Below are 27,109 nucleotides of genomic sequence, written 5' to 3'. Positions count from 1 at the left end.
GCCATTTTGAGCATGCAGTCTACTTGACTATATTCCTTATTTGACATAGCGAGAATGACGACTTGGGCTTGATGGGGAGAGGTGGCTGCCACCATTCACTGAGATAAGGAAAGTGGGGAGGGGAAAAAAAAAGTTATTGTCACTCTTAGACTCTGCCCTACTGATGAGCTCTGAATGCAAGCCACTGAATAACCTGTCAGATCAAAAAACAGCTGAAACCATGCTGGGTACTTTGTTTTTTTTAGTTAAGTTTTATTTGTGTTTTCATTTTCTGTCATGAAATATCCCAGACTAGATAAACATTCAATAAAGATACATCATAGGATGGACTTAATACAAATAAAAAAAATCAAAACAAATGTGTTTTTGTTAATAGAAAAGCTTTCTATCTTTATTGCTGCAAAGGAGGGGTAGTGGGTTGAGGGGAAAAAAAAAGTACAAAGTGACAGAATCCTTTCACATGGAACAAGTTCATTAGTGTTGTGATGGGAATGTTCTAGTCTACCATGCTTAAAACCAGTATTGCAAAATTATTTAAAAACATTAGAACTATTTTACATATACAAAATAGTACATATCCTTGGTTTGTTTTGCACCCCCCCCCCCCCCCAAAAAGTCTACCTCTTTTTTTTCCCCCCTCTAGTTACAAGAAAAAGGTTGCATGAAAGCAAGAGATGCATGAAATTAGGGAGAAAAATAGGTTGTAGGAGAAAAAATAAGATTAATTTTTATCCACATGCCTAACTTTGGAAAACATAAGGGAAAAAAATTCTGTGAATGGTTTTCACCAGGTTTGTTTGAAGATCAGACCACACATCATCCACAGAGAATTTTTTTTGCTGCAATACTGATTTTGTTCTTTATAAAAATGACTGGATGTTAAGTTGGTGTTACAGTTCTGTAACAACACAAATGGCAGCTTCAGAATTGTTTTTAGTCAGCACCATCAAATCTTGACTGGATCCCTCTAGTTCACTAAACTGCCACAGAAGGAGACACCAGAAGCCAAAAAAAATGGGAGCACCTTTTTTTGTTCTAAATTGAATTGGAAATAAGAATGATCATCAGGACTTTTTTTTTTCTAGCTTCTGTCCCTGCTACTGTGTGTTTAGTCCCTTTAAGATCATTAGTGTGAGGTAGCTTAAACTGGGGAAGTTCTAGATTAGTTGTTCCAAACTTCCTTCATCTTGATAGAAAAAGAGGGCAGGCAAAGTTAGATACTGGAGCAGTTCGAGTCTCTCAAAGTCTGCAAAAAAAAAATAAAGCCCAGATCAACTTGTACTTTCCACATTTTTTATATCAATTGTTCTCCATGTTACAGACTGGTTTTACAACATAGCACCATTTTTTTATATTTTACACAGTCTCCTGCTAGTAACCTTTATTACAGACTGGTACGGTATGAATTTTAGTAAGACCTGCGCTGGTATAATCCAGGGGAGGGCCTTCAACAGATATCAGTAACACTTCCACCTGACATGACGATCTTACAGGAAAACAATAAATAAATTAACCGTTTTCACAGTCTGTCCAGCTAGGCCATGAAGTCCAAAATGTAAGCGTGTGGATGAATGGAGTGATGGATTGGATCAGCCATTCAGTGCAGAAGTCCTAGAAGTGATTGGAAAGTACTGAGGTCCTTAGTATTTTACAAGAAGCAGACTGCGCCAATGTCAACACCAAATTCTTGATCTGAACCACCAATATCCAAAGGTGCAACATCCACAATGGGCAAACGGGTTGTTTTCTGTGATCTGTATTCAATGACTGTCTTGCCCCACTTGCCAGTATGTTTCTGAAAAAAGAAGAAAGATATTTTCAGTTTTTGACAGTCTAAATTAAACAGATATTCTTCAGTAATGACTTAACTTTTATGCAACAACTTTTAAGTTGGTTTGAAAATGTCACTGAAAATTATTTCCTCCATCTTATTTATTCAGTTTTTTTTTTGTCCTAGTGTTTCTTCAGAAGCCATAAAAGAAGGATTCTCAGAGGTCCGGTCACCTTTATGTTGTGTTAGCTGATAAGCCTGACCTTTGCAATGCTCAGTTTCTTTACACGCTCTGTTACCCATGCCAATGTTAAATGTCAGGTGGCAGTCCATTCCTGTTACCTTTCCAAGATGTCCACAGTTTTCTCCAAGACATTTATTGTGTTCAGGTAGCCCCTGGGTTTAATTCAGTGCCTCAGAATGAGATTGCAGTGTTCTACTACTCAAGTTAACTGTCTTGTCAATATCCTTATTCCATAAACATTCAAACTGAAGTTGCATGCTTCACAATCCAAGGCTAACAAATTTGTCTTTCGTGCTGCACAGTTAGATTTAATGTTCTTATTAACTTTAATCAGAAAAAAAATCTCCAAAACGTACCGTGCAACCATCTTCCAAGACAGTGTATGTGAACCTGCTGTTTCCTTCCGCTCTGATTTCAATGTCATTTGAGCCTTGCAACAGGAGCGCCTTCTTCAGATTGCCAGAAGCTCTGTCCATGTAGGCAATGCTGTTCTTACAGTGATAGGTGATGTTCTGGGAGGCCTCAGTAGACAGTAGACGCAGGAAAGTCATCTGGATGGCAGCAGTGTTGGCTGTCAAACTACTATCGCCATAGCTGAACTGTAAGAGAAGACAGAAAGAAAGACTCGCTGAAAAGTCTCACAAGCACTTCCCAGCAGCCTGGATATGAAGGAACAGGAAGGTTTCAAGTTAAATCTGCAGTCTGCTGATCTCGAGCCAATGAGCGACAACAATTGCCCTTTGTCCAGCCTACATTTAAACAGGGAGAAAAATCAAATGGCGTTCTTACTCATCATCAGGAGAGAATCACTAAGACTACCTCAGACAAACTGTATTGCATCATAGAGGGAAATTTGAAAATCTAAAGCTGTTAATGTAATGGAGGGAGAAGAACAGCAGTCGGTCCTAATGGGAAAGGTTGCTTGGATGAACACTGGGTTTCAAAGTGTGAAGCTGCCACTTCTGTTCAGGATGAACGAGATGGACATTCAACAAACTTGTCAAAGCCACTTGGGCAGGGTTTAACTCCTAAAGGAAATGAGTCAAAATTTGGGAAATTAGAATCCAGAAGAAACTGCTTTATTCAAACTGTAATTGACAGTGTCAATAGGTTCAAGAGACAACACTGTGGGTTATTCGTTTTCTCTGTTCTTTTCCTGAAGGTTTAGCAGGCCCCTCATTGGGATGCAAATCCCTCTCTAACTGAAGAGTATAAAGATGGCTGCAGTGCCCAATTGAGGCCAGCTCACTCAGCAGAATTGGCCATTGGATCTGGTGGCTGTTTGATCTGTACTGCTAAAATACTCAACAGATAAACTGACTCAGCCATTGGTTGAATTTAGCAAAGATAAAAAGAATATAGTGACAATGCAGGTAGACAGCATCTGTCAAATAGAGGTGTTTTTTAATGTGACTGGTCTCTTATTTCTATAGCATTGAACATTCTACTGTAAAAGTGCTGAAGTAGGTCACTTGGGCAGACAGGATTTCCTTTTGGTGTGAGGGAGAGTTCTCACTAACTCGATGGATGATACATACTCAGCATTAGTCACTTTTTTATTGTTAACCTCCACACAAGAATTACAGTATTCAGGTACTTACATGGAAACCACCATTCATAGTCTCGCCAAACCATACATGCTTCTTGTCTTTTCCCTTGCTTGTCCACCAGTTCTTGCGTGGAATGCTTGTTGGGTTGGGATAGACACAGGTCTCACCAGTTTCCATGTTACAGAAGACCTTGATGGCATCGAGTGTGCAGCCCTGGTTAGGATCGATCCAGTAATCACCTGCAACACATTCACAAACTCAGAAATGGTTGACATTTCACACCATTCCATGCTCTATACTTCCAACCACAAAGCATGCAATTCAGTTAAAACACGGATATAGAATGTGAATCTTTTTACTGATTAATGTCCGTCTGGAATAAGACCTCAGAAACAATTTAAAAGTATCTATCTTTGTTTCAATGAAATTAATTCAGAGAGCTTATACTGCAATATGAAGAAGATCAGACATTTGAAATATTGAGGTGCTAAATTTTGCTAAAGTATTGTGGCTTGCTAGATCCACCAAGGTGGCTGCAAAGGTGCAGCTGAAACAAATACAGAATTCTAAACATGACACTAAATTTACAGCGAGTGCTCCATTTTAGGCAATTCTACTCATTTAATTTTAGATCCTCACGTCTACCTACCACTCTTCCAGTCTGAATGACAAAGTTTCAGGTCTCGGCAGGTACGGGCTGGGTTCTTCTTGCTTCCTTCTGGGCTGCGGATATTTTCGATTTGGTTGTTGAGGGATTTCAGAGTGGCATCAACCTCAGCATCATGTTGGCGCAGGAATGGAGCAGCCTGGTCAGCCCGGAAGTATCGGAGTGGGTCAGGAGCTTTCTCAGGTTGTGACAGACCAGCAAAGGCAGACATATCGATACCAGGGCCTGGAGGACCAGGGGGACCAGGAGGACCAGCATTACCAGGAGGACCCTGTTGGGAAATATTCAGAGTAACATTAACACCTGTGACACAATAATGTGAGGGAGGCGATAAGCTCACTAGTCATGGGAACCAATAAACTAGGGAAAGGACTTAGAGAGTTTCAACAGTGAGGAAGTGACAAGAAGAAAGCTGAAGATACTCACAGCAGGGCCAGTTTCACCAGAACGCCCCCGTGGGCCAGGTGGACCAATGGGACCAGTCAGACCATTTGCACCATCCTTACCAGATGGTCCAACGGGACCAGGAGGACCCTGCAATGGAGAGCAGCAAATGCTGTTAGAAACCAGACATTCACAGTGTGCTATCGTTGATCCTTTGTTCGCTTTAAGTTACAGAATGCAAATAAACAATTGAAAAAAAAATAGCTGATTGGATTCTGCACCCATGACTCTACATTGTAATTCCAGATGAAAGTATTAGGCTGCAATTCACATCAAATTGTGAATAAGTTCAATATAAGTTCATCTTTGAATGTTGAAAGGCATTGCATGTTTTGAGGAAGCATTTATTTTGTGGAATTAATCTTCGGTGTAAGGTTTGTAATGGTGGTATTTGGAGGATATCATTATTAAATGGATATCTGAATACTGATGATGTGGCATTGTGCATTTTGGTCAGTCTTTATGCAGAATTCTGGAGATGCTTTTTTTTTCTAAAGCAAACCCAGTAAAACTGAAGGCAATACTTACACGAGGACCAGCAGGACCAGCAGCACCAACAGCACCTTGATCGCCAGCAGGACCCTTGAAAAGAAAGAAAACAGGAATGTTATAGTTGCACTGAATGTGAAACAATAGAATGAACTACATACAATGATGAATATAAGATCCACAATTCCAAAGTTCTTCCTGTTTAGGACAGAAACTCTCATAGTCCAGGTGGTCGCGAGCAGAATCCACCCCTTTTCTCTGATTGAAAGTTTACACTGGGAGTAAGGAGCAGGCCAAGAAACCGATAAGATCAAGAGACGATTCAACTTTGCTATGCATTAGCAGCTGTTGCCCCTGAATGCTGACCAACTTTGCAATGTCCAGAGCACACAAGCATGCATTTAACTAATCCTAATGTGGTGCTCACTACTTCAAACAGCAAGGATGGAAACAGCATTAATTTGTTACTAATGTACACCACTCTTTCCAAGCATAAGGGGACTGTTCTCAATCTGCAAATACTTAAATGAGGAGGACCTTAAAAATGGATTGAATATTTAACATGAACCTCTTAAATCACATTAAAGGTAAAATCTATGACTTTTGCCATGATTTATCAAACTTTTCAAATATCATTGCTCAAAACTACATTTTCAAAAATTGTTTAAAATGTTAATTTTGCAAAATTAACCATGCCTGCTAATTATCTGATTTTCCAATGCCTTTTAGTGTTTGTGGTGAAGTGACTGGTGGGCACACCCAGAACTGCCTGCTAGTTTTGACCAGGTGAGACAGTGTTGTTTGGTCTCACTGCAACAGACATTGGAAGGCCCCCTCACAAAGGCAGCCAATATATTCGCCATGGAGCTGGGTGTACAAATCAATCTGATGCCAGCAGTGAAGTGGGACTGAGGAATATGTACTGACAAGACAGGTTGGTATGGGTTATTCAAAAACAATTTGAGATTCTTGACCTTAATATTCATCCCTGTTCCTGAAAGCCTTGTGCTATTTTAACGAGAGACAAAGTTGTATGACAAAATGCAAATAAATTCTGAGACCTCAAATCATTTTACCTCTAAAACTGGAATAAAATGTTTCTTAAATTGGACAAAACCCAGTGGTTTAACACCCCTTAAACACTGGAACATTGAAGATTGGAACAAGAGTAGGCCATTTGGCCCCTTGACCCTGCCCCGCCATTCATTATGACCATGGCTGATTATCAAGCTCAATACCCTAATCTCCCCATCCCTTCCATATCCCATTAGCCACAAGAGCTATATCTGCTTCCTTCTAGATGTTTTAACCATTTTCTACAGTGGTGAATTCCACAGGCTCACCACTCTGAGTGGAGAAATTTCTCTTCATCTCAGTCCTAAAAGGTTTATCTTTTATCTTTAAACGATGACTCCGAGTTCTGCACTTTCCCACGATCCTGTATCTAATCCGTCCCCTCTTGTTAGAAATCTCCCAGTGGAATTGTGAGCACAGTGGTTCTATGAGATTTCCTCTCATTCTACACTCCAGTGAATACAATCCCAACTGATTCAATTTCTCCTCATATGTTAGTCCTGCCATCCCAGGAATCAACTTGATGAACCTTTGCTGCATTCCCTTTATACCAATAACATCCTCAGATAAGGAGAGCAAACTGCACACAATATTCTAGCTCTGTTCTCACCAATGCCCTGTATAAATTTAAGAAGGCATCCTTGTTCCTGTACTTGAATCCTCTTGCTATGAAGTTTGCCTTCTTATTGCCTGCTGCACCCGAATGCTTACTTCCGGCCTTAACTGTAACCAGAGCAGCCACAGTTATTCAGGCATGCATTATCATTAACCTTCACTTTCATTAACACTAGGGAATGTCTAAGCGCTTTGGAGGATTTCATTATATTAAAGATGCTATACAAATACAAGCTGTTGTTGTTATTTGGATCCAGTGTATATTTGGTGGGTGTAGGTTTTCCTTTGGTATCACTAACATGCCATCTGAGCCCAGAGTATATCAGTATATTCTTCAATTAACTAGAAGAGACCAGTTGGAACAGCCTAGTATCTCCCAGTGGAATTGTGAGCACAGTGGTTAACACAGCATCTCCTCATTGCAGCATTGAGCTCTGACTCCAGTCTGTCACGTGACCAATAAAACACTCCTCTCTCAATGTACCGAAGCTGGGCAGTTTGACTGATCTTGTTGGAACCACAAAAAAGTGGATTGCCAAGCTCTTTCAGAAACACCACAAAAACAGTTGCTATAACGATGGATCAAAAATACACAATAGTCTCAATGTTATTGATGTGATGTAAAGCATAGTGCAGGCAGTGTTAGTCCCTATTAGGTTAGTATTATATCATGAGGTAGCGGTAGTGTGTTAACAGTCTCAGTTGTTGTAGCAATATGTACTTTTACATGTATTTTGTAGTCTGGATTGTGGATACTGATGATTGAGGCTTTAACGTTGGATGGATGTGAAAGCCATGGCTGAGCAGGAATCTCTCCTGCTCTTATAGCTTGCCTTTGATATGTGTTGAAAGGATTTGCAGGTTGATGCTCAACCTGCTTGATCACATTATGACAGCACTTTCCTTCGCTGTCAACTGCTCAATTCAAGAACATTGAATTTAACACAGATTGGGAATTAAGCCTGGTTCCTTTTGGTCTGTATGGCTGTATTATATGTCACATGTGCAGCAATTCCTTGCATGAGTCTGCGTATCGGACATTGAGCTGAATTGGTGTCACACTTGCTGCTGAGTCAGTAGTTTGCAGTTTCCAACCCTCATGAAGAACTTCGACGTGTCATCTGGGCTGCTGTGTTATTGCTGCAGTGAGAGGGTCCTGTGGTACCAGGAATGAGTGAGACCTTTCCTGCCTGTTGTGCTGGATGGTGAAACCCTACAGCATGACTGCAAGACATGTAGTTCAATTCTCCTGGTGTTCTAATCTCAAGCAGATCACCAAAACTGGATTTGATAGTTATTCTTTCATTCATTCGATCTTGCTGAGTACAATTTTGCTGCCTAATTTAAACGGAATCACAAATATTTCAGTGTGAAGTGTTTTAGAATGTCCTTAAGCATGTGATGAGATCATAGAATCCTGACAGTGTGGATACAGGCCATTTGGCCCATTGAGTTCACACCAACCCTCTGAAGAGCATCCCACTCAGACCCACCCCACTACCCCCTATAACCCTATATTTCCCATGGTTAATCCACCCAGCCTACACATCACTGAACACTATGGTGCAATTTAGCATAGCTAATTCACCTAACCTTAACATCTTTGGATTGTGGGAGGAAACCGGCGCACCCAGAGGAAGCCCACACAGAGATGGGGAGAATGTGCAAACTCCACACAGACAGTTGCCCGAGGCTGGAATCAAACCCGGGTCCCTGGTGCTGTGAGGCAGCAGTGCTAACACTGAGCCACCGTGCCACAGTATGAATGTATATTCTTGTCAGATTTTATATGAGCCCTTACAAAGTGAAAGTAATCGGTTCCAATTGGTTGACAATACAATGTCCTGAATTGTTTTCAAAATACTCACAGGAGGACCAGGTAGACCCTGCAGACCAGTGAAGCCTCTGTGACCTTTCTGCCCTCTTTCACCTGCCTCACCAGCTTCACCCTTGTCACCACGAGGACCTTGAGGACCCTGAAGAGAATATTAATACAAGAGGTTAAAGCAGGTTTGTCAAGTCTTGCTGATCTGGAACACGATTCACATTTTGGGTTAAAATAAGAAGTGTCAACCTTTACAGAAACAGATGCAACTACATGACAATATCGGATGCATTTCACATGTTTCGTTGAAATTCCATTGCCATTAAAATAAACTGTATTGCAGTTTCATTTAAAGGCCTATGTGCTTCAATAGAATTGTGATCAGATTTTCAGATTATGTTCCTGATGCTGACAGTTCTGGGTAAGACTCCAATAGAGTTCTGAAATATTTAAATTGATTAGCCACCTCTAATCAAGGGTTACTACTCTGTATCTGTTCCCACTGCTGGAGAATTACCCCAGGGGCAGGCCTGCACTGTGGAGCATTCCCTCACTGGTTCCGTGTAATCACAGAAGGAGGCCATTTGGCCCGTTTGCACTGTCTCTCTGAAGGTTGTGATTATTAATTAAACAAATTGCTCTTTTCTATAACAGTTAACCTAATTTTTTTCAACTTCCCTTGCTCTGTCGAATTAGTTGAAAGAAAGTCCATAAGATACTGTTTCAAAATATCACATGATTTAAGGTTACTTACAGGCATACCACGGGCACCAGCAGGACCAGAAGGACCCATTGGACCTTGAGCACCCTACAAAGGAAAATAACTTTATTAAATCAATAATAAAACACAAACCAGTAGAAACATTGCTAGTCACCAAAATTACTCTGTGTTAGATCCTTTAGTTAAAAACATAATAAAACTAACTAAAGAATTTAACAAGTGAATAGATAAAATCTGTCTGACACACTTGGCTAATATTACTTGCTTATTGTTTGCAAGCGACTGCAAATTAAATAATAGCAATGTCCCGCATACGTACAGGCTCCCCTCTGTTTCCTTGTTTGCCAGTTGGGCCGACAGGACCGGGAGCGCCAGGGGCACCAGGAGCACCAGGGGCACCAGCAGGACCAGTCTGACCTCGGTCACCCTGTTAAGGAGAAAGCTATCATCAGCCATTCAATGATCTTTCAAAGAACAATAATTGTCAGGTTTGAAGCTGAAATCTTTTCAGTGGAGAATTGATATTTCACGACATTATTTTCAGGCTTGATCATGGCATGAACTGCTTTACCGTACGCAATGATTAGACCAGAGATCCCAGGAAGAAGTGGATGAATATTTCAAGCAGCAAAGTATATGAGAATTGGGAGAAAGTGAAATTGGTTTTGGATTGTTGATAGCAACACAATGGGCCGAATGATTTCCTTCAATGCTACAAACCTCTCCAGTTCTGGCACTCTAAGGGCTGGCAACAATGGTGGAGCAGTAATGTCATTGACCTAATAATCCAGAAACCCCCCCACTAATGTTCTGGGGACCTGGGTTTGAGTCCTACCATGGCAGGTGGTGAAATTTGATCTGGAATATAAAACTTGACTAATGGCAGCCATGTCAGAGAAGCCCCTCTGGTTCTCTCATGGTCCAGCTATCAAGGACAGACAATAAATGCTTGCTCAGACAGTGATGCCCATATTCCAAGACTGAGTAAAAATATAATCTGTAAGTTTTCAATACCGGAAATATTTTAAAGGGTTTCTTTAAATCATTGACCATAGCATGACACATTATAATCTCCACTGGTAGTCCCTCGCAGACAAGCGTGACACAGAGTTGTTACATCAGCTTCACAATTCGGGGAGCCAATTGTGAATGATCCTGTATTTTGTGACCCCTGTTCCTGCTTGACACTGGCTGTCTTTCTCTGCAACTTGTAATAACTGGGTTTCTTTGAATCCTGTCTGTCTGGCATAGTTTTTGAGGTACAGTACAAGAAGTCTCTTTTGTTTTTTCCCTGATAGTGGAACATGGACCCACTCCTCTCTCCACACAGCACTGGTCCTATGTCAGATGAATGGAATTCTCTCCCTCAGCTCGCCACTGGCGGCATTGCCCAGAAACAAACATTTTCTGTAAGTGATCCTTTCCTTGTGTCTGTCATTGGCATTAGATGTACACATTTACAAAAGTGAACTCACCACATATTACAGTCCAACTGAGTGAACTGGAACACAGTTAAAAAAAATTAAAGAAGTTCAACATTGTTCTTCCAAATAATTTCAACCATGTTAACTGAAACCCGAACAAAGAGCAAGTCTGTTACAGTTAGTTATTTAGCTGCTACAGTTAAGCTATTATATTCTTCAGTTTTTCACTTAATTTGTTATGGAGACTAGCTAATTATCTGTTTGGACTGCTTTTAACTAGTATCTAACCATTTTGTTTTCTTTGCTACAATTGCAATGTACCCGGAGAGTAACATTCAATCTCTCAAATTCCCACATTTTCAGAAAACGGTGAGGAGTTCTGCATGTGCTTTTATTGGAGGAGACAAACTTGAAGCGGATTGGTAACTAATGTTCACTATTTGGATGTTTAGGTGTTTCACTTCTGAGTGCAGTGGTTTAATACTTCTCCTTTCTGCCCGGGCCTTTGTTCAAACCCACTCCAGACTGATTTAGAGTTACAAGTTGATTTTCGGTAAAGTGCAAGAGTCCTCTATCGTAGGAGCTCAGATAGCTTCATCGGATTACATTACAACATGAAAACAAGCTATTTGGCCTAGCCAGTTTGTCTTGGTGTTTAACCTCCATGTCGTTGCTAATCTAAATTCCAGCCCCCTGTCCTGTTTCCATATCCCTGGATTGCTCTTCCTTTCAGCCACCCGGCCTTAAATATGAACTCATCTCAGTCATTAAGAGTGACTGTGCAATGCAAATTCAGTTCCCATTTAATATGGGTTCACAGTTCAAACTGTCGCAGCTGTGACTGGGTGGTCTTCTAGTGTTGGGATTCAAGCAGGTTATTGGGCCGAAGGGAGTTTTATTTTTGTAACTAATTTCCTGATCCTCAGAGAAAAATGATTGGTGAGTATTTTTATATTTATGTCTTTGGAAAACTCAATCACTAATTTTCTTCAAAATTAATGTCCAAGTCTTACCTTCATACCAGATGCACCATCACGACCAGGAGGACCATCAGCACCAGGGTTGCCCTGTAAAGAGATGCAAGGCAGTCAGAAGTGACAGAGGAACACAAGACAAAGATAACACATTTACAGAATCACAGCACAGAAGACCGACATACCTCACGTCCAGGCTCTCCAGAAGGACCAGTAAGACCAGGTGGACCAACAGGGCCAGGGGGGCCTCGGTCACCAGCAGAACCAGGAGCTCCCTGTTTGCCAGGCTCACCCTAGAGGGAAAAGCAAAATGGCGGTTACATATCAGAATATGTTTGGCGGTTTTTTTTTCAAATATCTTAAAGTTGGAAATGACTGTTGGCATCAATGTTAATACCCCTGCTCCAGGTGTTGGTCACTTCAGGAGTGTGGCCTGTGCAGTGCACTCTTAATCCATTCGTTGAGCAGGAGCAGCACGAATCTAAGTGACCCGGATGCAAGGTTGCCCAGGAGGAGAACAGTGGTGTTGCACTGCTTCTCAACACTTTGGGCTACCAGCCCAGGCACAATGACCTGTGAATAGCTGGCACAGGAAGCCAAGAGTAAATTCGGAGGCCATGACAGAGCACTGCCATCGGCAATTCAATGCCAACATCTAGATGCATTTTTTATGGCATTGCCAGTGACCAAAGTGTCGAAGATGTTTTGATATTTCTTTGTTCAGGTGCTCCCAGGGGTGGACCAGGCCACAGGAAGTGACAGATGTATTATTCTATAGCTTTGAGCAAGCCATGGCACGAACCACAAACCAGCAGCAGCAGCAACATTGTGTGACCAGGCATCAGAATCGGACCTGGCTGCTGGGTTTCACTCTCTCCAGGGCTCGCAGTTGGCAGCCCCTGTCCACAAGACTGTGGCCGACATGAACACAAAGGGAAGTTTTTCCATCAGTGTGGCAGCCCACCTCTCAGCAGAGAGTAACAATAGACTCCCTGAGAATGCTCTTCATGGCTTGACTTCAAAGCAGTTGTGTTTATGCCAGCTTTACTTGAAGAGGGCAGATGGCTCCTGAGAGACCCAGAGCACTCTTCAAACTGGGTTCAAGCTATCCATGCAATAACCACAGCTGGACCGTGGGTGTAATGAGGGTCTAGTTCATTACAGAACATACCACTGGGATCTTAAAGCAGGTATCTCCACTGATTCGGCCATACCTTACAATACAGCCATCCCAGGTTCTCATAAATGACATTAACTATTGCTATGTCAGTTTGTCTCATTTGATGGCATTTCATTCATGAAATCCAAAGGTTATGAGTTCCTGCATTACTCTTGAGCACATGGTCAAGGTGAACACCTCAATGCTGTACTGAAGGACTGCTGAACTATTCAGGCAGATGGAAAAGGTTCATAGAACCACTCAAAGTAAAGGAGGGAATGCTCCTGGCATCCTTGCCATTACTTATATGTCTCAAACAACAGATTAACTGGTCACGCATCTCATTCACCGCTTGTGCGGTCTCCATGTGCTGAAAGGTGCCTGCCATGTTTGCCAAGTTGACTGTACTTTAGAAGCAACTTTATTCACAATGTAACACTGGGAATAATGTGAGAGGAGTGCGTGCAATTTTGTTTTTGCTTTTAGTTTGCAAAGATATCTTACCAACAAGGAGGAACAGAACGGCAAAGACATGGCAAAACAAAAGCTGGAGAGTGTGAACATAGAAGCTGCTTTTGCAGGGAAAGCTGGGATATGGTCTTCAGTTTAAAGGTGTCTTCCAGTTAGTACTGTTGCTGTCCATGTGCAGAAACGACACATCCCTAAGCCAGCTGCAGTTGCACTTCCTTCTGCAGATCCTCAAACCTTAATGGAGGATGTTGTAAAATTCTGACTGAAATTAACAAAAACTACAGATATTTACATAACGCCTTCAGCATAATCAAATGACACTGACCCAGTAAAGAAACACTCAGACCAATGTAAAAATCAAATCCAGTGTTTTTATTCCAAGCATTAGGTGTTCAGTGAATGTAGTCAGCTTTGTACCTGTGGTTTGATGTAGTACAGAGTGCCTGGCTGAGCCCGTCTTCTCCTCAGCGATTCCCTCGGAAGGAGACAGCATGTTGTCTGACTGCTCAGTCCCACTGTCAAGTTGGTGGAACTGTCGTGCACAGGACTTCCATGTCGTAAGGACTGCAGTCGCTCTGCAAACCGGTCATCATGACTCTGGATGGTCTTGCTGCTTGCACCTGTTTAGTTTCAGGCACACCTACTGCCACTTGTAACGGGATAGTTAATGGCCTGGATCATTCGAGCCAACATCTGCTCATTAACTGCTCCCCTCCACTGGGCAGTCCTGCAAAGTGTCCACTGAGTTGGCAATGGAACCTTGGGCATCTGGAAGGTCTGTGAATCCTTACTCAAAATGTTGTCTGCATCCAGTCTCCAAGTGTGCTGAAGTTAGCAAAAAAGAGCATCCTCCAGACTGGAGTCAAAGGTTTCTATAGTAGTCATGTGAACATTCATGAGAAATGTCTGCACTACACCAATGACTTGAACTCTGGAAATTCCCTGCAGATGCCACTCCAATTACCAAACACTGTGTGGACAACTGCAGTGCAGACAACCACATGCTCATGCCTGTACAGATCGAGGTAGCGTACTCCTCCACAATCCTTTCAACGTCTTGCAGTGAATGTTCCAAGCACACTCCTGGCTCAGCTGGATGATCTGCTCAGACAGCAATTTCTGCTGGTCAGCAGATCCCACGCGGTTCTCCATGCTGGACTTTTGCTCAGCAAATGCCTGGTCTGCTACAGCCAACATCACTTGCTCCTCTTCACCCGTGAGTTGTGACTTACCCTGCAACCCTTCCTGTACCTCACCACCTACATCCAAAGAGTTGTGTAGCTGTTCTTGACGTTTGACAGAGAGTGATTGTGATGCACAGTGCTGTGAACAGTTGCCTTTCTCACAGACACTGCTTCTTGCTATACTCCATTTCTGTGAAAAGAGAAGATAATGTGTCATTCTGTGGTATTACCGGCATTGTTACTTAGCTTGAGCATGTATCTGAATGACAGTCATTCAACAGGACAAAAGGGTACAACATGAACATTAAAGTACTAGCCATGAAATCGTTTGAAGCTTGCAGCTTTGTCGTCCCCCACTCCCTCTATACTCTCCCCGCGTAATATTTCCAAAGTGGCGTTCTTGGACAGGGTAGGGGACTTGTATTGGCTGGGTCCAGTGCAGCACTGCTCTCGCTGATTGAAGGCCATCTTGTCCTGCAAGTAGAAGAACAGTATTGGTAGATTGAATGTACACAGAGCACTGACAATGTCATGCAGTTGTACAGTTTCTGTGACATACCAGATATTCTCATTAACTGGGTTAACCCTGTTCTGTTCACTTCTAAACAGTTATTGTCTAAATCCCCTTTTGGAATTGTTGCAGTACACACAAATTTGCAGAAGCACTTCAGAACTACATGTGTCTTAAACATATATACCCCCATTCATTGCCTTTGTATCTCTTGGCAGTGCTGCACTGGTTCACCTCCTCATGCCAGTTTTCATAGAGAAGCACAAAAGGATGAGAAGGTTGCCAGGGTTGACTTTCTTGCATGTCCAGTTATGGCAGGTGCGTATTAATATTATTGACTTACCTTAGCCGAATTCTTCAGATCTGCTGGCCACTTGCTGAGATCTTGGAGACAGCGTTTACGTGCTCCACGATATCTTTCCATACCTGCTGAATCAGGTGTCTGAGGAGTGGCCTTCTGTGCAGGTACATGTTCGCCCAGTCCTTTTATTAAAGCCTTTAGCGCCTGGTTGTCAAAATGGTACTTCCTGTGCCTGGTACAGTCCATTGTCCGCAGAGGATTGCTGTGAAAATAGCTGCACTGGGCTGACACGCGCAATTTCAATGCTTTAAGCGGCTGCTTTAGCGCTGAACCTACACCACCAAAAACAGATTAACTCACCATTCACCTCATTTGCTGTCCGCTAATTAGCTGCTGCATTTGCCAATATCATAGCACTCCGAAAGTAAACCATTGCTTTTTAAGCGCTTGAGATGTTTCTGTGGGACATGGTAAGGCAGAATACAAACCTTTTTTTTCTATAAAAACAAAAGTGTGCTGGCTTTGCTTTTATTGGATGCTGCATTTTGCGATCATTATAGCGCATGTTATCTCGCATTGAAAAGAAGTTCAGCCAACTTGTGCTTCATGGCCCAATTAAACCTTAATTTGTGCAAAAACAGTGATTGCTAGACTTTAAGGTGCTCTTAATTATAGCCCCTGACCAGTATCTGCTGGCTGATGGTGTGAAGTACCTAGTTTTATGAAACATTCACCACATGGTCTAACAGAATAAATGTCAATGTACACAATACACAATACAGTTCACAACAGTTTTCAGAGTTTGAGTCTTGGTCATTATCTTGAAAATGTTAAGCTCCCACGTATTGTGATTTTATAACCACCATGACCCAGTACTCAACATGATCTAGTACACAACATAATTACTATTTCAATAAGTTAGGTACAGTGCTCAGTGAAACAATAAGACTCAACATGCTCCAGTACTCAAGTGTGATCCAGTATGCATTCAGAAGCAGTATTCAGTGTGTTCCACAGCAAGTTGCGATCCACCACACCATATGAAAATTACACAGTGATCCAGCAGACAATATGGTTCACTGCACAGGGCGTAGTGGAACATGCTACAGACTTGATCTTATATTATATAGTCTCCAGGGTTGGTGCCTATATTATATAATTCATAGGGTCAGTCTCTACACTGTATATGCTATAGGGTTAATCTCTGTGCTATGTATTCTTTAGGGCTGGTCTCTGTACGTTATAGCCTATAGGGCCAATCCCTATACTGTGCATTCAACAGGGCTGGTCACCATGTTGTATGGTCTACAGGGCTGATCCTACTACTGTGTATTCTATAAAACTGGCCTCCATGTTGTATATCTCTACACTATACAGCTCATGGGTTCAGTCTCTGTACTGTACATTCTGTAGGGCTGATCTCTAAAACTGCATTCTTTACGGCTGCCCTCTAAACTATGTATTGTATGGAGTTATTTTCAATACTTTAAATCCAGCAGGGCTGGCCTCTCTACCTTGTATTGCAAAGTGCGAATCTCTACTCTGTACATTCTACAGGGCCGGTCTCTGTAACATGTTCCATTGAGATTGTCTCTATTGTGTACATTCTATAGAATGTTTCCCTATTCTGTAAGCTGTGTCGGGTTAATATCTATACTACAAAATCTATTGGTTTCTACACTGTACATTTTATAGGTCTGGTCTCTAACTTGTACTTTCTACCAGCTGGTCCATGTAACATGCAGAGCTGGACAATGTGTACATTTTATTTACCTTCCATTGTACATTCTACAGGATAGGATTTGTGATGTATATTCCATAGGGTTGATCTCTGTATTGTACATTCTACAAATCTGCAACCAGTGTTATACCCTACAAGGATGGACAGCATGTTATACATTCTGTGGGGCTGGGTGTATAATGTACATTGTACAGGGCCATTTAATGTTATGTGTATTCTATGGGATCTGCCTCTATCCTACACATTCAATGGCACCTTTCTGCAGGGCTTACACTGTACATTCTAAAAGGCCAGATCACATATCATATATTCTAATCAGGCCATTCTATACTGTACATTCTACAGATATGAGCCCTATACCTTACATTCGACACAGTTGGTCTCTATACTATACATTCTACAGAGCTGGACTCTATGCATTCTATTAGCTGGTCTCTATACTGTACAATCTATAGGTATGGTTTCTATGCATTCTACAGGACTGGCCTCTGTTCTATATAGTTTATAGGGCCAGTCTCTGTTCCATAGCGACTAAAAGACTGGTCTCTACACTGTACATTCTATCTGGAACCAGATTCTATAATGCACAATCTTTAGCATCACTCTCTATATTGTAGATTCTACAAGGCTCATCTCTGTACTATATATCTTATAGGGCTAGTCGTGATCCTGTAAATTCAACATGACCTGCCTGTATAAAATGTAGGGATGGTCATTGTACTATCTTGTTCTACACTATAATGTAGGGCTGTTTTCTGTTGCATGAATTCTCTAATCTCTTATTTTAAATTTCAGTAGACCTAATATAGATGCCTGGTTCAGACTGAATTCTGTTCTCCAAATAAAAGTATGATGCTGGTTTCTTTACTATCTATATGCAAGCGTTGTTCCCATTTTGTATTGATTTGAGGGTTGCTTTTACACTAAATGCATGACAGGACTGTTTTTAAATACTATATACCATGGAACTGGTCTCTATGTTGACCATATTACAGGGCTGCTCCCTATGTCATACATATTACAGGAATAGTCTTTGATAGCATGATGATGAATTTAGATTACAAATCTGTTCTTTATATTAATTACTATGCATTACAGCCTATTGAACATATTGCATGCATTACTGGGTGATATTTATATTGTATTTGTATGTATAACTCATTAGAGGCCTCTTACCCATTCTCATAATTATATGCAAGTTACTACCCTGTTTAAAGGGCTTTTCTCCATATTGCGTATATTATAGTTCTGTTTCCTTTGCTACATATATTACATGGTTGCAGGATTGGTCCCTACATTGCAGAAATTACTTGTGAGAGTCCACAGACTGCCTGTAATATAGAAGTATTATTTCTATAAATATATACTGTCAATATTATAGACTGCTCCCTATTCTGTATAGAGAATCACAAGGTTGACAGATATACTTTCGGTATTTGTTTAATCTCTATTATTTTATACTGCAGGGCCAGTACCTGTATATTACAAGTCTGTATTGGACTTTCTGTATTACTGGCTTTGTTTCTAAATTTTTACATTGCGGACTGGCCTCTTTATTTTCCAGGTTTAATTACATTTTAGAAACGTTTCTGTATACTGTGTTTACTATAGTCCTGGTATCTGTCCTATAGTAATTAAGCTGGAGTCGATACTATGCAAGTTGGCCTCCAAGTTGTACACATTGGGTTAATATCTAATGCCTTCGTTAAAATTCTTAAATTGTACATTTTAAGTGACTGGTCTCTATTCTATGTTGGTTTCTTCTGTATATATTAAAGAGCTAGCCGCTATTTGTCTTAACACTCTTGATATTAGGCTAGTCTCTCTCTTGTAGTATTACAGTGCTGGTTTCTGTATTGTATTTATACCATAGTTTGTTTTTTATCCTGTGTATAGTCAGGACTGATCTCCACCCATTCTCTCTATTGCACATATATGGGAATGCTCACTTCCATATTCATTGCGGGACTATTTTTTTTTGTACTGTATATGCTACAAACTACTCTGTATTACAGGGCAGATGTCAGTACATTATATTTGACAGAGCAGATCTCAGTGTTGTATCTATTACAGGACTACTTTGTACTGCATATCATTTCGTTCTGTTTTAATATTATTCAAGTCATTTTGCATGTTCCATTTGACTTCTATAATTAACTCATTTTTGCTAACTGCTATTAATGGGTTCTACCGAGTCAATAACTCTCTGGATCTTACGTGTATGGTCATTGTTGAGTCTGATTAGTTTTGCCATTACTGAGAGCACAACAGTAAGGTGATGTTGGGACTAATTACACTTTAAATGCAAGGAGTCAGTTTTATGTAATGTCATGCTATACTTACAGAAGGACCAGGGAGACCAGGGAAACCTCTTTCTCCACGCTGACCAGGAAGACCTACAATACCACGCTGACCAGCCAAACCTTGTGGACCAGCAGGACCATCGGGACCCTACCAGGGAATGAAACAACACTTAGGACCATGAACTGCACATTGTAAAGTAACAGAAAGCAGCGAAACAAAATCAACCAAGAAGACTGTTCTCAAACCGACCACAAACAACAACAGCACTGTGGGTGCACCTACACCACACGTGGACTGAAGCGGTTCAACTCCCCATCGTCTTCTCAAGGCACAATGAGGGATGAGCAATAAATACTGGCCCAGCCAGTGATGCCCACATCCCCTGCATCCATTTTTAAACAATGGAAACACTGCTTGTTTATGTTGACCTTTCTCTTATTCTATACTTACAGGAGGACCGTCTTCACCGGGTTCACCTTTCTCCCCAGGAGCACCAGCTGGCCCTTGAAGACCAGGGTCACCAGCGCGTCCAGCCTGACCAGGATCACCACGTAGGCCTTTAGGACCATCTTTACCAGGAGCACCAGGAGGACCCACTGGGCCTGGGTTACCCTGTAGCAAAAGAAGCAGCCATTACTACACAAAACTAAAGAAACGTACTCGTGGGATGAATAAAAGCAACTGGGACTTTAATAAACTCCATAATGATACATACTGGCTCTTCACACTGGCTGACAGTTAGAATTCCCTAAATTGCTCGATAGAACACTATTTTAAAATGGTCATCCGGAACATTTCATGTTCATTCATTTTCTGGATTTAAATTGTAACCATAATGGGATCTCTTTTATTCATATTCCAACAGCCCACTTCCCAATTCTTGCCAATTATCTGTCAGAATGCTCACAGCACAACAACTCAACCTGAGCACTCATCTCTTCGCATTCACTGGCCTGCGAAAGGTCTGCATTACTACCTTCAAAGTCAGGGTGCTGTTGCACTGCACACGCAAGGCACACTCCTCAATGATTTACCAATTTTCGTTATCCATCAGGGCTGTGCAATGGTTCCTGCCATTTTGCCTGAAATCAGCAGCTATTCTATGTGTTAGAATTGTTACTTGGACCTCTGGAGAGGGTAAATGGCCATTTAGATTAGTTTCTGCCTCAACTTCAGAAGATGTTGCATCTTGCAGCATGTTTTACTGGATTGTAATAATGTACATGGGTCCAGTGCACGCACACAGAGGTACCTATTGTTTCTGTCTGAGCATAGACAGTAAGTCAAGTTGTTTCAACCTAAGGAAGTGTCAGATCCAAGCCTAATCCTTCATTTTCTAGCTGGGAATACTACATAATGATTAGGAAGAGGAACCCTGGTTGGTTTCTGCCACTTCTTAACCCAGAGCACTCATGCTTATTGTAGTACACTATTTGCAAAAAAACACCAGATCTTTTTCCTGCTTCCCAAGGATAATTTTTACCAAGAGCTACAAAACAGAGAGAGGTCATAATCAAACCCGGAATGTTACTTACATTAGGACCAGGTGGACCAACCCTACCAGCAGCACCAGGAAAACCAGTTGCACCCTGAAAAGAAGAAAAGATTGAAGATGAGAAATCACTTGAATTTATGTCAAGGCAGAGTTGCAGTATCATTTAAACATTGTTTCATAGTACACTGTGCACATTGTCATTTTAATAGTGATCCTGTCTCCCTCTCTATCTAATTCATATAATAATCACAATTCCCCCTTTTAACACTGCACTGTAGTTCCTCTTTATATCCAAACAGTGCTTTGCACTCAACTCTTCCCCTGTACAAATCTGAATGATGAGCTCAGAAACCAGTTTGAAATCAATGGGATTGGCATGGACTGAGATTATTAACATGATACTCCACTATGATGTGGGTCAGGAGAGGGGATGACCTTAGATGCATGCAATAGCACCCACAATAGGCAGAGGGTACATGGGTTCTAATTTGGGATTTCATGATTGAGCAAAGCCAATGATAGGGGGAGAGTACACAGGGCTGTGGGAGGGGAATTAAATGGGTGGAGAGGGTCAGTGATCGGGCACGTGTTTATACAGGGGTGTGGGAGGGGGATTAAATGGGTGGAGAGGGTCAGTGATGGGGGATGTGTTGATATGGGGCTGTGGGAGGGGATTAAATGGGTGGGGAGGGTCAGTGATGGGGTGTGTGTTTATATGGGGCTGTGGGAGGGGGATTAAATGGGTGGGGAGGGTCAGTGATGGGGTGTGTGTTTATATGGGGCTGTGGGAGGGGGATTAAATGGGTGGGGAGGGTCAGTGATGGGGTGTGTGTTTATATGGGGCTGTGGGAGGGGGATTAAATGGATGGGGAGGGTCAGTGATGGGGTTTGTGTTGATATGGGGCTGTGGGAGTGGGATTAAATGATGGGGAGGGTCAGTGATGGGGTGTGTGTTTATATGGGGCTGTGGGAGTGGGACTAAATGGGTGGGGAGGGTCAGTGATGGGGTGTGTGTTTATATGGGGCTGTGGGAGGGGATTAAATGGGTGGGGAGGGTCAGTGATGGGGTGTGTGTTTATATGGGGCTGTGGGAGTGGGATTAAATGATGGGGAGGGTCAGTGATGGGGTGTGTGTTTATATGGGGCTGTGGGAGTGGGACTAAATGGGTGGGGAGGGTCAGTGATGGGGTGTGTGTTTATATGGGCCTGTGGGAGTGGGACTAAATGGGTGGGGAGGGTCAGTGATGGGGGATGTGTTTATATGGGGCTGTGGGAGGGGATTAAATGGGTGTGGAGGGTCAGTGATTGGGTGTGTGTTTATATGGGCCTGTGGGAGGGGGATTAAATGGGTGGATAAGGTCAGTGATGGGGTGTGTGTTAATGTGGGGCTGTGGGAAGGGATTAAATGGGTGGGGAGGGTCAGTGATGGGGGATGTGTTTATATGGGGCTGTGGGAGGGGGATTAAATGGGTGGATAGGGTCAGTGATGGGGTATGTGTGTATATGGGGCTGTGGGAGGGGGATTAAATGGGTGGGGAGGGTCAGTGATGGGGTGTGTGTTTAAATGGGGCTGTGGGAGGGGGATTAAATGGGTGGATAGGGTCAGTGATGGGGGATGTGGTTATATGGGGCTGTGGGAGGGGGATTAAATGGGTGGATAGGGTCAGTGATGGGGTGTGTGTTTATAGGGGGCTGTGGGAGGAAGTTAAATGGGTGGGGAGGGTCAGTGATGGGGTGTGTGTTTATATGGGGCTGTGTGAGGGGTATTAAATGGGTGGATAGGGTCAGTGATGGGGTGTGTGTTTATATGGGGCTGTGTGAGGGGTATTAAATGGGTGGATAGGGTCAGTGATGGGGTGTGTGTTTATATGGGGCTGTGGGAGGAAGTTAAATGGGTGGGGAGGGTCAGTCATGGGGTGTGTGTTTATACAGGCGTGTGGGAGGGGGATTAAATGGGTGGATAGTCAGTAATGTGTGGAGGGAGGAGGAGTGTCCCCGGGATCTCAGTGGAAGATGGAAAGCAGGCAGAGTCAGTGAGAATACTGAATGCAATGCAAACTGGATTTTCATGAAATCTGTCACCGATTGATGTCAGAAACAGTTTGAAAATGTCTTCTGTCATTTAGACTAACCTGGTGAACATTAAAATAATGGGAAAAGGGCAAAATTTTAGACTGAACGTGGTGCACTTCAACGTGGGTGCCGAGAGTCCAAATACCATTTGAACATATTTAAGTGACGCAGCTCCACACACACAGAGCTGCTCTGCACTATTGGTGAATGCTATTGGACAACTATGTTTAAAGAGGCAAAACCAATAACTAGCTAAAGGTTTTTAGAAGTTGAAGAGCCTTGTTTCTGATTCTCAACTGTTTCAGCAGCCTCCAACTTGCAACTGGTCACATTCACTCATGTTCCAGGAGCTCCTTTATTCTAAATTCCAAAGTTAGATCCTGTTTTCAGCATTTCCAGCTACTTGTCCCCGGATTCCAGTTGTCAACTCTTGGCTCCTGGCTTCTTTGGTTGAAAGCTCCTGGATTCAGGCTTTTAGAGTTCGGATCCCAAACTCCAGATTTTCACCTCCCAATTAGTGGAGGGGCTACTAGATTATGTTCCCACCAGTCCCCATTGCAGCCTACTAGAATCCAACTGGCTTCTGGCTCCCAGTGCCAGGTTCCTAACCATCCCTAGCAGAGAGCAACCAGTCTCTGACTCCAGCTAGCTGGCTTCTGGATCCCATCTGCAGAATCCAATTGGGTGATGAAGGGATCCCTGTACATAACAAACTCTGGACTAATGTTTGGATATCAAATAAGCTGCACACGTTTTCAGGACAAGGCAGTCACTTTTAAGCTAATGTCTGAAAAACACTTGCAAACAGGACGAGAATTCCTCACCTGAGCTTAATGCAACAGTCTTAAAGCATGTTAGCTATCAAGGGGAACATTTTGTTTCAAAACTTTAGATGAATAAACCATACTCACAGGGGGACCCTGGGCACCACGAGCTCCTTTCGGCCCAGTAACACCTGTTGGACCCTGAAAAGAGAGAGAAAGGGATCTCCCTGTGAATCTATGTCAACATAATGTCTCTGTTAGTGAAATCCACTGCTTTTACAGAACTAGTCATAATGTATTTGTGTCTTACCTGTGGACCGGGAGCACCTGATGGACCTTGAGGACCAGGAGCACCAGCATCACCTTTTTGTCCAGCCTCACCAGGTTCGCCCTTGGGACCAGCTTGACCATCTGAACCCTAGAGGAAAGGAGGTGCAGGAGTGTTCTTGTCAGCATTCAGTACACTGTAGAGTCCTACCACTGGGAAAATGCAACCTTCGCAAACTCAAAAGACAACAAGCAGCAGGCTAGGACAAGATCTTGCCTTCATCAGCCAAGACAGTTGACCAAGACAAGAACTGGCCTCCACCGCGAGGGCAGCGATGACATACATACAGACAGACTAGGAGGAATAGGCCATTCAGCTCCTGCAGCCTGCTCCACCACTCAACAAGATCATGGTTGATTTGATTCCTTTGCATTCCCTCCTAAACCCAGATAACCTTTCACTCTCTTGCTTATCAAGAATCTATCTTCCTCTGGCTTAAAAATATCCAAGGACTCTGTTTTCACCCCAAAGACTCTTGACCCTCTGTGAGAAAGAATTTTAACAGTGACCCCCTAGTTTCAGAAGGAGTTTTCTCCTGCATGAGCCAGGAAATTAAACCTTAGAGAGAGAGAGAGATCTTGTCTCCGTTAACTGGCATGGTGGTTGGGGTAGAAGACTATCACTCATTGGCTAGGTGAGGGTTCCCAGAAGGATAATGTTGTCACCAACCAGAGCATGAAGCCCAGAGGGAGACCTAGCCACCTATTGGGGTAGTTCCTGACCCTCATCAGCCATAGGGACCCTGGATTGAGATCTGGACATCAGGGAGATCATGATCCTCAACAGGCAAGGCAGAGATCCGAGAGGGTGATTGGGCTTCCATCATCCTAGGGGCTGTAGGAGGTGAATGATCCCATGAGGCAGAAAATATTGTATCCTTTATCAGTCACAGCAAAGACTCTGGGCAGACCCACCATCTCTAGTCGCTAGGACGAAATAAAAAATAAATGCATCATCAAAGATTCACCTTCCTGCATTGGGAATCTACTCTTCAACAGCCAGGGGACTGATCCTGAAAGAGGATCTGGATGGGAAGCATCCAGGCTGCAGGAGATCTTAGACAAGTAAGTCTACCCTTCAGCTGCTGAGACAGATGGGATCCGTTTTTCTCATTCCTTCATGAGATGTGGGTGTCACTGACAAGGCCAGCATTTCAAGCATTTGCCCATCTCGAGTTGCCTTTGAACTGAGTGGCTTGCTCAGCCACTTCAGAGGACAGTTAAGAGTCAACCACATTGCTATGAGTCTGGAGTCACTTGTAGGTAAGGATGGCGGATTTTCTCCCCTTAAAGGACTTTAGTGAATCAGATGGGTATTTATGATAATGATTATGTGGTCACCATTAGATTTTAATTTTTAAAAAAATCAAATTCAAACTTCACTATCTGCTGTAATGGGATTCAAACCCATGCTCCCAGAACATTAGCCTGTCACTCTGGAATGCTAACGCAGCAACATAACCATTATACCACTACCTCGATCTACCAGCTGGCTGTTGAGGTAGGCTTATATCTCCCAGTGACAGAGGAGCACTGATGAGACAATGGGATTGGTGGTTTTTGAGGGGACCAGTGTTTTGTTGACCGGATCAGTGGCCACTAGTCTGAATAGAACAATGCTTGGATTAACTTGTGCAAAGAAAGTCCTGTTACGTAGAACCATTCATCTTTGCTGGGTAGAACTTAACTAGCTTATGTGCATCTTGAATTTACTGTGACTGTTACTTTCTGAAGTCAATACTTACAGGAGGACCAGCAAAGCCAGCAGGGCCAGGAGGACCTGTCTCACCACGCTCACCCTGAAACACAAAGATGGCAAGGTTACACACAGACATCAGTGGCAGCACTGAATAAACTGACAATGTTGGGGTGGGGGTGTCACATATCAAAGCGTTATTCCTCATGTTCCACCAAATAAGAAATACAGCACACAAGGAGGCCAGTTGGCTGGTCATGTCCATGCATCCCTTCTGCAAGAGCTATGCAGCAAGTCCCACTTCTCCGTCCTTCTACCACAGTCCTGCAAGTTATCTCACTTCTGATGATTCTTCTGAAAGCCTTAATTGAACCAGCTTCCACCACATGCTCAGGCAGCACATTCTGGAAACTAGCCACTCACTGCATGAGAATGTTTTTTTCTCGTGTCGCTATTGCTTCTTTTGTCAACCACCTTCAATCTGTGCACTCTTGCTCTCAATCCTTCCACCAATGAAAACAATTTCTCCTGATCTACTCTGTCCAGATCCCTCACGATTTTGAACACCTCATATCAAATCCCCTCAAACCCTTTGTCCCAGCTTCTCCAATTTATCTTCATAACTGAAATTCCTCACCTCTCAAACCATTCTCATGAATCTTTCTTCACTTTCTCTCAAGCCTTCCACTATTCCTAAAGTGCGATACTGGAACTGGCCACCATGAAGGCTGGAGCAATGTTTATGAAGGTTCACAATAACGTGCTTGCTTTTGTATTCTGTGCCTCTGTTTAAAAGCTCAGGATCCCATTTCCCTTACTGTTTTCAGTACAGATTCCAGCTTCAGCAGTGATTTGCTCCTCCCTCATTTATCACTTTCTCAACCTGCCCTGCCCCCTTCATTGATTGATGCACATATACCTCCAGATTTTCTATGAGGCCTGTTTCTACTTGCATCAATTGAATTGAGTAACTGACATTTTCACACCTGCAAGAACTGAGAAATCCCAAATAGCATCACAGATGAGACAACTAGGTAAGCCCAGGTTGAAATGCTCTGTAGTTACTACTAAACAAATTTCATTGTAAACTAGTCAGTCTCCTGTGGCATTGTGCATTACAGGAGTCTTCAACAGGTGAAGGAAATGGCAGTTAGCTCATGTTTTAAAGACATATATTCTTGACATAAATTCTGCTGTCTATAATTGCCAGGGAAACAGTTTATGCTTCTTGGTCATGCTTTGATTAAATATGTTCACCAGAGTTTGTGTCACAGTGGAAGGAAGG

General features: G+C 42.6%; 1 protein-coding gene across 2 annotated transcripts in view; it reads right to left on the bottom strand.

The window, feature by feature from the left end:
- Nucleotides 1-1,522: 1,522 nt before the first annotated feature.
- LOC122543371 (uncharacterized) overlaps nt 1,523-27,109 on the bottom strand; it is a 79,766-nt gene continuing 54,179 nt past the window's right edge. For both annotated transcript variants that reach the window (XM_043682019.2, XM_043682020.2), the window contains 17 exons: nt 25,874-25,927; nt 24,112-24,219; nt 23,949-24,002; nt 21,005-21,058; nt 19,920-20,081; nt 19,509-19,616; nt 11,984-12,091; nt 11,838-11,891; nt 9,720-9,827; nt 9,434-9,487; nt 8,723-8,830; nt 5,205-5,258; nt 4,659-4,766; nt 4,215-4,503; nt 3,617-3,804; nt 2,372-2,614; nt 1,523-1,795 (listed from right to left, as the gene is read on the bottom strand). In XM_043682019.2, coding sequence (XP_043537954.1) covers nt 1,649-1,795; nt 2,372-2,614; nt 3,617-3,804; nt 4,215-4,503; nt 4,659-4,766; nt 5,205-5,258; nt 8,723-8,830; nt 9,434-9,487; nt 9,720-9,827; nt 11,838-11,891; nt 11,984-12,091; nt 19,509-19,616; nt 19,920-20,081; nt 21,005-21,058; nt 23,949-24,002; nt 24,112-24,219; nt 25,874-25,927 — 2,001 coding nt within the window. In that variant the 3' untranslated portion in view covers nt 1,523-1,648. The remainder of the gene's footprint in view (nt 1,796-2,371; nt 2,615-3,616; nt 3,805-4,214; nt 4,504-4,658; nt 4,767-5,204; nt 5,259-8,722; nt 8,831-9,433; nt 9,488-9,719; nt 9,828-11,837; nt 11,892-11,983; nt 12,092-19,508; nt 19,617-19,919; nt 20,082-21,004; nt 21,059-23,948; nt 24,003-24,111; nt 24,220-25,873; nt 25,928-27,109) is intronic.

This window comes from Chiloscyllium plagiosum, unplaced genomic scaffold (genome assembly GCF_037043375.1).
Source record: "Chiloscyllium plagiosum isolate Xiang-an unplaced genomic scaffold, Cpla_swu_hap1 HiC_scaffold_53X, whole genome shotgun sequence".
Taxonomy (NCBI): Eukaryota; Metazoa; Chordata; class Chondrichthyes; order Orectolobiformes; family Hemiscylliidae; genus Chiloscyllium; species Chiloscyllium plagiosum.
Note: the sequence above shows the minus strand (reverse complement) of the source record. Positions and strands in the feature narration are given on the sequence as shown.